Source organism: Sinohyriopsis cumingii, chromosome 8 (genome assembly GCF_028554795.1).
Source record: "Sinohyriopsis cumingii isolate HCF-2022 chromosome 8, ASM2855479v2, whole genome shotgun sequence".
NCBI lineage: Eukaryota > Metazoa > Mollusca > Bivalvia > Unionida > Unionidae > Sinohyriopsis > Sinohyriopsis cumingii.
In genome coordinates this window covers 18,169,329-18,182,536 of record NC_142968.1, presented here as the reverse complement: position 1 = coordinate 18,182,536, position 13,208 = coordinate 18,169,329, and the positions used below count along the sequence as shown (strand labels likewise).

At 36.6% G+C, this 13,208-nt stretch overlaps 1 protein-coding gene across 1 annotated transcript in view; it reads left to right on the top strand.

Annotated features, from left to right (window-relative positions):
- The window catches only part of LOC149793061 (uncharacterized), a 48,144-nt gene that overhangs the window by 20,600 nt on the left and 14,336 nt on the right, over window positions 1–13,208 (top strand). The window contains exons 2-3 of the mRNA XM_089966284.1: window positions 7,040–7,326; window positions 9,146–9,347. Of these exons, the coding sequence (XP_089822410.1) occupies window positions 7,040–7,326; window positions 9,146–9,347 (489 nt within the window). The remainder of the gene's footprint in view (window positions 1–7,039; window positions 7,327–9,145; window positions 9,348–13,208) is intronic.

Below are 13,208 nucleotides of genomic sequence, written 5' to 3'. Positions count from 1 at the left end.
AAGCCTTGCAGTCTGGAAAGATTGTACCTTTAGCCACACACCAAATCGTCAGTCGACCTTTGGAAAAAGTGTATGAAATCGTGTACGATGTCACTTTACTGTACGATCACATTCGTATACAACAATGGTTCCAAGTCGATAGCCAAGAAGAAGAAGGACGACTTAGACACAGCAGGAATCGAGTGAGAGACTCAAGTCCAATGAGAAACTCGAGTGCTATGCTGTGCCTCACGATCATATCACCAATGCAGTACCACATCTTAGTTGTTTATTTGTTAACGTCATAGAAAACTATGGGCAACCAGTGCAACTTCCAGACTACAAGACTTTACCTTATGGACACGATGATATCACCCAATATAAAAAAGGGGACGACTTCCATGAATGACACTTCATTGCGAGGACAAGTGCCGAGAAAGATGAATCACTCTACGCAGATGAGAAAAAGAGAAGGAACAAACGTCATTGGCCTACTTCACCACCATCATACCGTCTCAGCAAAGCGCGTCAAAGAAGGAGTCTTTTATCATCCAAATGACTCAGGCAGCGATTTCGAGAAAATTTAGGACGACAGCTTATACCTACACAGTGAAATTTAAAGATTTCGCGTCTGACATTCCACCCGAAGAAGCAGCAGGTTTCATTACGGACTTATTTGACTCATTGGTATAGGAACTCAAACGTAAGTGCCAAGTCAAAGATCGAGGTCGTTTGAGCCTATCTATATCACGACAGTTTGAACTCTCCTGTGTGTCTAGGGTTTAGTACACCTGCATAATTAACTTCTTCCAAACTTTTGGGGGCTATTGAAGACGACGAGAGAAAAAAATTGACATCACCGTTGGAAAAGTGAGAAATTCATATAGAATACGTTGTACCTCCATGGGAAGAAGACAATGACTGCTCTTGATCTGCTTACCGATAAATTTACACACCACGATGGACATAACATCATATTTACGAATGAAAGGTAGTACCTGATGGGAAACATTTACGCTGGGACACAAGTGGTCGCGGACCAGATTTTAAACAACGTGCGTGACGGATATAGAGAAAACACGAACTTTGTCCTATTTGAGCTTTTGTTTCTTGTTTTAGCTTTTTTAAAGATTAACATTTAATGTAGTATGAAAGAAAATGACGATCAGTTATGAAATATAAATACGTTGAATATGAAGATTTTTTTTGAAGGCATGAACTTTAAATTTCAAAAGTAGTTTACTAGAACCAAGAACTAAATAACTTGTAAATATGTAATGTTTAATGTCCAACTGTTTACGTATTAAATGGACAGTACATAGACCATAACACAGTCCAGAGAGCCCAGGTATTTACGCGTCCTCTTTTCTGTGTGTTTCCGTTTTCTTTGTTTGGATGTGTATTTGTTTGTTTCTGTATGCCTATGTTTGTCCCTAGCATCCGTTATGCTTATACATGTATTTCACCCTCAAAATAGTTTTGACCCTATAAACCCATGATGTCACCAATGTTCAATGTTCAATTCCCATTGACCCCAGGGGCCATTCCCATGTTAAATTCCCATCGTCTCTAAAGTGCAAACCCCCTAATTTAACGTTAAGGTCGAATTGTCACTAAAGTGGCCTTGTATTCCCATGTTAAAGTCTCATTGTCCTCGATTTTGATATACCCAAATTTAACACAAAAGTCCCATTGAGGCTAAAGTGACCCATTAAATTCCCTTGTCTAATTTCCATTGTCACCAATTTCGATATGCCCATTTATTAACGTTAAATTCCCATTGTGGCTAAAGTGACCCGTTAAATTCCCCATGTTAAAGTCCCATTGTCGCCAGTTTTGATATACCCATTTTTAACATTAAAGTCTCCTTGACGCTAAAGTGTCCCAGTCCCTTGTTGCTATGTTCAATTCCCCATTCATTCCATGTTAAAATACCCCCTGTTAAATTCCCCTTGTCGCCAGGGTGCAACCTTCCCCCATTTTAGCATAGAATTCCTCTTGACGCTAAAGTGGCCCCATATACTACTATGGATATATATGCATCTCTATAGTTTTGTAACCCCAGGTACATGATTTTATTTCAGTTTTATAATTTTTATTCATGGCTGTCAAGTGTACAGAACATCTTTAGTGAAATTATGCCTACTTGATCTGAGTCTCTTGAGAGCATACTGTTACATATGATCTATAAATAGATGTCTACGTTTGTGTTGATAATTATTAATAATGAATGTAATGGCTTTTTTGGATGAATTTCTCGTTGGCTGATGGGGTTTCTAGATGAATTTCCTAACTTTCCATTGGTTGGGCTAGCTACAGTGAAGAGGCAAGTTCTACCCAAACTGAATATTGTGGTCTGTTACATGGGGTATATTGTGAAATAATAGTAGTGTGTTTGTGTGTGTGTTTGTGATACAGATTTTGCACGTAGTTTTAACAATTGTTCAGTCATATCGCAACGATGTCTGCAGTGTGACAGTTTTATAGCAACGGGCATCATGCCGAATAGATGTAGCACGATGTCCCACCTAGTCACAATATCTTGACACCAGGCTGACAGCACTGGCCTTGTAATGCTGAGTGCCAAGAGAGGCATTTGTTAGTAGCAATTTTATATGTCTTTAGTATGACTTGGCCGGGGTTCGAACCCTCTACCTTCGGCATCCGAGGCGGAAGATCTAAGCACTAGGCCACCGGAGCGGTCAAATTAAGACTCGTAATTGTAGAGGTATATAAGAAGAGAACTGAAGAATCCGATACATTCCGATTTCGGGTCATTCTCATTTCTGGTGTTTCTGTTGTAAGTCTGTAGACGTGTGTATGATGTACTTAGAAAGAGATCAAAAACGTTTGCTTTGACTGTTTAGTGGAAATAGAAAGTGCTCATTATGTGGACAAAAATATTGTTCTGGAACTGTTATGAATTGTTCGAGGGAGTTCTTGACGCCGCCATCTTGACAACTTCATTATTAATGGCGCACCAGTTTTGAAATGTATACAGAGCTTTTTATTCATTTAAAACTTTCATAAAATTTTATCAGAATTATTCAGGATTCTCATTATGATTATGACGCAAATTTACCTGTCATGTTTTCATTTATGATTCTGTAATAATTAAATTCATTGTTTAGTTTTACACAATATTTTTGTTTTACTTCTATCTGTTACTTAGTTTGTGATCATTGTTGCTTCTCTCTGTTACTCAGTTTATGATCATAGAGTCGAAACAATATATATATATATATATATATATATATATATATATATATATATAGAGAGAGAGAGAGAGAGAGAGAGAGAGAGAGAGAGAGATGCTATTCTTTTATTCCTCCATTTTCTGAAGATTTTAAGACAAAGTATAGAAACGCAATGAAATACATAGAATCACAAAAATAGTGGATTCGTTACTTATGAAGTCCTCTGAATTATTTCCAATGGCAAACGAATTAATAAATTAACATCATGACTAAGCTACATACATACATATATATATATATATATATATATATATATATATATATATATATATATATATATATATATATATATGCAAAATACGGCCATGACTCATCCTCAGAACAAAAATAGTTAGTTTTCTAATCGCTTTGCAATCCAGTACAAGTATTTCTTTCCTTATATTATGTGTGAGTTATTTATTGAATCGAATATATAAAATCCTTTATCTTAATGAAATACTTAGTAGATAGTCTGATCTTATTTATCCATGCCTCAAGTTCTAAACGTTCTGATATGTCATTTAAACCACCAAGTAGTATAATCAGAATAACATCATCCATCTGATCACAGAAATCACGGTAAATCACTAGAAGCATATACGAAAATAGACTTTCCATCAAGTGGTTTCTGTCGTCTAAGGTTAAGGCACAATTCATTGAAATGTGCAAAATACGGTCATGACTCATTTTGCCACATAGGGGACACAGTCCAGGTCTTGCTTGCATTCCTCCAATACGAATTAATGTCCCATATTCCATTTTTCTGCTTGAGTCAGTGTAAGCTATTTTCCATAGATGATGCATTTTTAGTCCTGGATTAATTTTTAAAAATCTACCGAATCCCTCTGATGGATTTCTGATACTCATTTCATTTTTTATCTCCTCAAATATCTGTATTCTTGTCCCAATTAAGTTTTTTCCATGTTATTTTGTCTGGAAATTTTCCAGTGAAAATAAAGTCGTTGAGATAAAATCATACTTTTTGAGTACAGTATTTATATCATATATAAAAGAGTTGTAGCTATGTTGGGGGTCAAAAATCAAATTTCCAACAGCCCAGAGGAAAACATTTTTAGCAGTTAAGTTTGCAGATGTTCTACACATGCGACCAAGGAATACGAGATTTTGCTTATCTATGCGAGCTTCCATTGATATTATCCCCATGCATGATGTCGTAGATCCAATAGGCGATCTTTGAGGGAAACCTTGTACTCTCTGGGCGAAATATCATTGTATTTTCTCCATTGATTCAATGCCCTGATATGATATATTAAACCAGAGTTCTGAGCCATACAAAGCAGACGGCAATATAACTCTTTCCCAGAGACTATATGATTCATCCCATTTGCATTAAATCCAATTGAGTATAGTGAGTTTGTTACACTTTTAGCTTTATCGTAGGAATATACTATACGATCATTAGTTTTAATTGGTTGTGAAAAGGTAACTCCTGCATATTTCACTTTTTTTTTGCTCTAGGAATATTCTGTGATCCCAGAGTAATTCCATTTGATGAATACACTTCATTCTTTTTACTAAGTATCATCCAATTACTCTCGTTAGAGTTATATTTCAATTTCCACTTCTGTGCATACTGATAAGCTGTATTCACGAGTATTTGTAATCCATTCAGCGTAGATCTTAGTATAGTAGTGTCGTCTGCCAAAAGCATACCAGGTATGTTCATCTGATTCACTGTTATCCGGCAATTAGTCATTACTAGTTCATTCAATAGGTCATTTATGTACACGAGAAATAAAAAAGCCGACATTACACGCCCTTGACCAACGCCTCTCCGTAATGGAAATGTGTTCGATATACATCCTCTACACGCTACACAGGCACTTGACTGTGTGTAGGAATGGGCGATTATTCTCCATATTTTTGCATTAATTCCTAATATTTTTAGTTTTTTTAGTAGTCCACAATGCCATAGTCTATCGAATGCCTTTTCATTATCCAGAAAACAGCATATACATTAGAGTTATTATTAAAGTACATCATTCTTGAAGAGTAAATGCAGCGGAGATAGCTCCAGCCTCCTTACGAAATCCAAATTGATAAGGATGTGGAAAGCTTATTTTGTCTAAATACTTTTGAATTCTGGTCATCAATATTTTTTCAAACAATTTTCCCAGACAAGATGTCAATGTTACACCACGATAATTCACCGGATCCTATTTATCTTTACCATTTTGTTTGTATATCGGTATAATCATCCCACATCTATATACATTAGGTAAATACTCATACTGGATCATATAATTAAAAAGGGCAGTTAAATGTCTGATTAAATATTTTCCACCATACTTTAAGTGCTCTTTCGATGCGCAATCAATGCCTGGTGATTGTTTTGTTTTTAGAGACTTGATATGCTGCAACACTTCTTCCTCTGTAATATTGTTACATTTTATGTTTTCAGTCTCTAGTTTGCTTTCTTCGTACATATTCTTTATTTTGACACAATGATTATGTTCCTCATCTGTTGTACCACTTAATTCAGAAAAATATAGTTTCCATAGATTGACACATTCATCCAAATTATTAGATTCTACTCCTTGAAATGCAATATTACCAATGTCCGATTTATCTTTCCTATTTTCCTGTATGTATTGGTAAATGACGAAAAACTGAAAGTCAACTATGAGAACAATTGTACTGTGGGAAAAATTGACGCGCACAACAGCGAAGCAAAGAAAAGTTTTATATATGCGATGGGTATTTGAAAAGCTCTGAATATTTTTTTAGAACTTTTCTATTTCTTTGATCCAGTGTTCCGATCCCTAGAGGAAATAATGTTTTATAAAATGATCTCAGCCGCACGTGCAGCACGCCTGACACATAGAGATATATCCTTGCGACAAATAATACGACAGTGACTTAAACATGTCGGAGACAGAACAATCCCGCTACTATGCAAAGGGTATATTGTGAATCCAGACGCTCTTGCGCTACGGGCTGTTATCAAAGCCAATATGGATAAAGTTTACGGATGCGTTTCTGTCATATCTCATACTTTTGAGATAATTTAAATGTTTGAAAGATGGTCGTGAATCCATGGTAGATGACCCTAGTTATGGACTACCTTTGTATGCGGCTGGACAGAGCAAAGTGGCTGCCGTGAAGGGAGACATTTAATGACGATGCTTGATACAGTGCCCGATGTCACGGGCATTAATTGGTCTGCCTATTTTGAATGTATTGAAGATTCAGTTTGAAGACCAGTAGGTTTGTGCAAGATGGGCCCCCTCATTTGATGACGCCGATCAAAACCAAACTCGAGTTGGCAAAAGTTGTGGAACACTGCTGAATCACCTTTCCTCGCACCTGTACCCGAGGTATCCATCTGCTGCATACTGTGTACCAACCTATAAATTCAGCGTCGTGAAAGACTTTCTGGGGAACAATTCAAAGGTGAATTGTGTTATTAAAGATTTTCTGAATGGCTGATTATATGTAGCCTGTCATTCAGAAGGAAGTGTAGTTTTCTAATGTAGATTTAGGTGCACGGGGTAGTACTATGGGGTGGGGGATGGACATGCGTACGGTTTACTAATAAACAATATTCAGAACTTTTCTATTTCACTCTTGTATTCAGCAGAAACAAATAGAAAATGCCAGGAGTTCGCTAAATGCATATCTGAGTTTGTTAGGTTCAAGGCGTAGTTTTGAAATTTTCGAGCCACTCTTGGGAATAAAAGTGCTTTATCTTGCTCCATAATGTTTATTGGACATCATTCAGGGAATAGACAGGATCATAAATGCTTTGTCTTTTGGTGGACTGTGTTAATTCAACCTGATACGTCTTTATTTTCTATTTGAAGCTTTGGACCAAAAGGGTTATACCTCTCAAGCACAGCTTGTGACACATCCGGCTAGCAGCAGCAGTATTTCTGTCCCAGAATATTTAGGTAAAAACAGTGGATCATCTTTGCCCGAAGACGACAAGGCAGTTTCAAGTACAACTATATGGCGAAGATTAATTTTCAGCATCTCAGGAGAACACAATTCTTCATATGTGTCAATGGAGAAGAACCAGTCTAAGACCCGCAGACGTCGGTACGAGTACGAAGATACGTACGACTGGGATCAGAGTGGATTGGATTATGATGTAATTTGCATGTGTGTGTGTGTGTGTGTGTGTGTGTGTTTGCGTTTTACGTGGAACATACACCCAAAACATCTTTCTTATTTAGAACTGCTGATTTTTTGACATTGGTTTCTATAAGTATTTGTAAAAATAGCTCGCAGAACATTCTAATGGACATTAAATATTAAGTTGGGACCCCAGAAACACTAGTCATGCTGAGAACAAATAAAATTCCCGACATCATAAATAACCAAATTTCTGTTTTTCCTATATGTTTTCAATTAGCCAAAAGAATGGGTATTATATTTCTCCCGACAGAGTGTTCGGTTCAAAATCAACGGTTTGTAGGGCAAACATTTTGTCAAGTGAAATTGGAATCCTAAAGGTCATTGATAACGCTATTAACAGAACTGAAAGTAAAGAATCTTTATTCCTTACATTCAGTGAATACGGTCGTATAATATTGCATTACATCTGTAAATATTCTAAAATACAGTGCGTTAGTTAATAGTTGCGCGTATAATTTTAGGAATGTGTTTTCCCCGAACGTTGGTACTTAAAATGTTACACCTAGATTGAGCATATATGTGTAATAATCATACTTATAATTGAATCCATTCATTTGTAATCCAGTCTGGACACGTTTTGAAGCAATATTTGTCCTTGTTACTTGTAACAGTTAAGATGTAGCAGCTTATACTCCTTTGAATACAGACATGTCTGAGCAAATTCTAAGACGTGTATATATAGCCAATTCTAGGAACTGTATACAGTTAACCAGACATGGTAGACATATCTAAGCAAATTCTAGAAATTGTATACAGTTGACTAGATATATATAGATCTATGCGGGAAAATAATAATAATTGTATACATTTGACTATACATATACAGACATATGTGAGCCATTTCTAGGATTTGTATTTAGTCTACTAGACAGATATAAACATTCCTGTTTGACTTACACGTACATGTACTTTATGTTTTGAGACTAATACCTACATCTGTTACTTAAGGAAAAAGAAAAACTCAGCGAAGTCAACCATTAACTTGAGTTTGCATGACAAAAGCAAATGTTACGATTTTAATGTGAAAGGGAGACATATTAAATGACAATGGCATATTGCGATAGTCGAGATACTGTGAAAAGTGCATTTTGTATTAATTTTAACATGGGGTTGGGAGAAGAACTTCCTTTGAGGTAAAATCATTATTCTCGAAACCAGTTGAAGTCAAACAAACAGTTGTAAAAGTATCATATATAAAATGAACCACCTGACTTAAATTGCCAAATTAGGCTTAAGTCTCGGGGTTAAAGGTCATTAGCAATTTATAAGAAAAAATGTAAATTCTTTTGATGGTATAAGTAGCTATCAAAAATATGTTATATGGGGAAATGCAAATGGATATGGAGATGGATACTCACACTATCTATACATTTAATATTTTACTAATAAAATAGGTAATCCCTTGAGCATATCTGTTTTTAGTGACGTCAAATTGTATATTTCTCCGCATGTGATTTATATGCATCACGCTCTACTTTGGAAATAGATAGGTAGAGCTATTTAATAAAACAACCTTCAAGACTCGGTCAAACAGTCCGTGAGGTCATGCTAAAAGCAAAGAATGGTTTTTCTATATGCTAGGGTTATCAATGATGTTTAATTTAACAGTCCGAGTTGACGGAGTTCTACCTTTTCATAAGTAAAATCCGTCTCATGCTGAGCATACTGGAATGTGAAGGTAACATTTACAATCATCCTTTCACAGGCCTTAGCATGTTTTATCTTACATTGTAATAGCAACATATACTGCACCATCTATCTGTCTTTCTCAGATTCCGAAGAAGGAGAATCTATTGGACAAGATCGTCAAGAATTGGCAGAAGGTGGCGCTGAAGTGCATCTTTTTGTTTTGCTTCCTAATGACTCTCATCTGCTGCTGTGTTGGGGTCTGCAGAAAATGTTGCCAGCACTGCTGGCGGTCATGCGCATCACACGTACGATACTATTGCGACTTGTGTCGCTGTGGTGACCCAGGTACATGTTTCCTTTAAAACAATTTCATATTTTAAATGGAATAAAAGTTTGGGAATTTAGAGGATGGTGTTCAGTGATACCGTTCTTTAAGAGCATGCAGTTCAAATTGATGAGATTTACACACACACACACACACACACACATACACACTTACTTACGAATTGTCGCATGCATTTTCCATTCTCATTTTGTACAATCAGGCGATGCAGCTTCCCGGGCATATTTTGTATTTGCAAAATTAAACTGCTACTTACACGATAAATAGGTCATAGAGGTAGATTTTGTATTACTTATGCATTAATTGTTCATTTTCTCCGCTGATAACGAATTAGCATTTTTTTTTAATCCCAGTATATTAATGAATATAGGTTGCTAAAATTTGTATTATAATTGTTGCAACAATCATAAATAATTATCACTTTCACAAAAGTCCTTGTAATGCTAACTTTGCTCCTTGTAGTTCGTTATCTTTGACAAACTGTGCACCTCGAAAGCGTGTCTTATACAGGTACTCCAACGTTGTATTATAGCAGGCTCAAAATTATTGCGGCAAACAGGATTTCCCGCTTAACATTTGAACACGCGCCTTCTAGCGGTTGTTTCCGTACGTAAAACTACAGACAGTAAAGACGCGTATCTGTCATAGCACAACATTTGTGGCAAGTCTACATTGAAAAACAATGAACATCATTGTTTGTAAAGTGCGTGCAATTCCGTTGATCATCATATACAAAACTCCTGTCGAACTTACCACAGCAGCATTGGCTTTGATTTCGAAATATACCCAGTATATCGTCTGCTGATGATAATATGTCATATCCAGATAGTGATCATATTTGTCGTACATAAATAGTAAAACAATGACAGTTAAAGTTTCATTAAATCGGTAATATTTCAATAATATTAATAGCATATTATTTTATACATTTATCTGTATGTGGCCAGATTGCATTTAAAACTCATATAAAGTTAAGAATTATTTGTTTTTAATTTGTAACTTTGTTATTTATGGGTTTCAGCTTCAATTACTTTTGCTTATTCGATTTAATCATTGGGTTCTTTCGTTTTTGTGGAAATGTTCAGCCAGTGCAAGCGTTGACATGCTTTCTTATCGATAAGTTGCAATTTATGTTTATTATAATACGTTCGTGCTACCACACCTTTTAGGCAAATACCGCGATAAGATAGAGATGTTACCCCACGGCATATTAATTTGGGTCAGCCACCATAACATGTTTATTTACATTTAAGCACTTCGATTGACTGAGACTTTTTTTTATAGGAATCGATAGAGGGAATGTCATAGAATCTTTACAAATTAAAGCCATGCAGCAGTTTGAAAAACGGTTTCAATACGTACCAATAACAACATTAAGTACCGAGATAATACAGCGTTCCGGGATACGTACTTTGAGTAGTATAGATCTGTCAATTCCGGACCAGTGGGATATTTGAGTATCAAGTCTCTCATTTTTGCCAATGCTTTCACCGGAGACTATTTTCACATCAGTCCACTTTTTATGAGGATGAGATTGGATTAAAATAAAATCTAAAATTTCAGGCGCTTAGCGTAAAACACAAACAAAAATCGCATATGTATATGACAAAAATAGAAAAAAGAATAAATTATTCACAAGATCAGTGAGGCTAGGGAATACATTTCAATAAAATTGGTATTCACAATCGCATTAGGACTATTATGTGTATTATTTCACATCAATCGATATTCACTAGAGCACCGGATAGCTATCAAATGTTCTATACCATTATATATATGTTAGAGTAGGCATAATGCCTGCATGCTATTGGGACCACATATCAAATGTTTTATCTACTACTTAAAAATGGCACAACAATGGAAATATAATGAATATATTGTTTTTTTTTATATTATAAAGATGACATTAAAACTGGATGATGTAGGACAACCTCTTCTAACTATGGTACGAGGTTACTGTTACTAGATGCCAGATGCAGAAAACTCATATCTGACATAGGTCGAGTAATTACATGAAAAGGGAAGAACAGTAACAACACATAACACTGGACAACAAATTTTTACAAAAGTCATGTTACTGAAATAAAATTAGTCAATTCTTATCAATTTTTATGTGCTGAACACGAATATGACAGTCAAATTGCAAAATTGGCTCTAGTTTTTTTGTAATCTGCAAGAAATTAATGTTTACATAACGAAATGCATACCAATAGTAAAAGGTCAACTGTAATAGCCTACCTATAAAAAATCAAGTCATTGACTACATCTTAGATTTCTTCGCCTGTCTCTTGTACAGCTGTTCGGGAGCATCTCTGAGGAGTGTCCAGCAGTAGTCAGCCAGCATTGCAGTGGACCATTTTCCCTGGTATCTTTGTTCCATTGTTGCGATATCTTGCTGAAAACGTTCGCCGTGTTCATCACTAACAATACCACAGTTGCTAGGAAAGAAATCCAAATGGGAATGAAGGAAGTGAATCTTTAGAGACATATTGCAGCCAAGTTTCTTATACTTCATCAACATGTCTTCTACTAGTTCCTTATAGTTTTCTGCCCTAACATTTCCGAGGAAGTTTGTAGAAACTAGGCGAAAAGCATTCCATGCTTGTTTCGCGTCACCTTCCAGCAAGTTGTTGAACCGGTCATCTTTGAAAAGCTCTCGAATCTGAGGACCCACAAAAACTCCCTCTTTAATCTTTGCTTCGCTGAGTCGAGGGAATTTTTCATGCATGTATCGGAATGCTGGCAAAGTCCGGTCAATGGCTTTCACGAAGTTCTTCATCAAACCTAGTTTGATGTGAAGGGGTGGTAGCAAGATTTTCTGAGCCTCAACCAGAGCTGGGTGTTGGATATTCTTCTCTCCAATGGCTACATTCTGCCTGTGAGTCCATTCCTTCCTCATGTAGTGCATTTCCCTTGCTCGGCTATCCCACTCGCATAAGAAACACATGTATTTTGTATATCCTTGCTGCAGTCCCATTAAAAGGGCAACTACCTTCAAATCACCACAGAGGTGCCAGCTGTACTTGTTATACTCAATGGAATTCAGTAGCTGCCTTAAGTTATCGTATGTCTCTTTCATGTGGACAGCATACGCTACTGGAATAGATGGAAGAATGTTTCCATTGTGCAAAAGCACAGCCTTGAGACTCAGTTTCGAAGAGTCCACAAATAGTCTCCATTCTTGTGGGTCATGAGTGATTTTTAAAGCATTCATGAGGCCCTCAATATCGGAACAGAATATCAGATTACTTTCCTTTCTGAAGAAAGGCTCCAATTGCTGGTGGCGCTTTCGATATGCAGTAATTGTGACATCTTCTTCTAGAAGATTCCATTGTTGGAGTCTTGATCCTAGCAATTCTGCCTTGTTCTTTGATAAGTCCAAATCACGAATCAGGTCATTTAGTTCTTCCTGTGTTATTCTGTGTGGGGTTGATGATGCACCACAGTGAAAATCTGGATCACTGCATGCTGATGGACCAGGAGAAGAACAGGTCGACTCACCTTTGTCTTCGTCAGATGAATCAAGAGAATATTCTGCTGGAGGTTCTGGAATAGGAAGTCCCTCACCATGTGGAACTGGTCTCAATGCAGACGGAATGTTTGGGTAGACTATTCTCGACTTCTTTCGCTTCGTTATTCCGCCGGAAAGAGGAGGAACCAAGCAGAAGTAACAGTCATTTAGGTGGTTGCTTGGCTCTCTCCACACCATTGGGACTGCAAACGGCATTGATGACCTTTTGCAATTCAACCACTGTGAAAGCTGTGTTGTACATGTAGCACAGCATATATGCGGAGCCCAAGGCTTGTCTTGGTCACCAACCTTGCATCCGAAGTAAAGATGATATGCCTTCTTCACTTGAGAA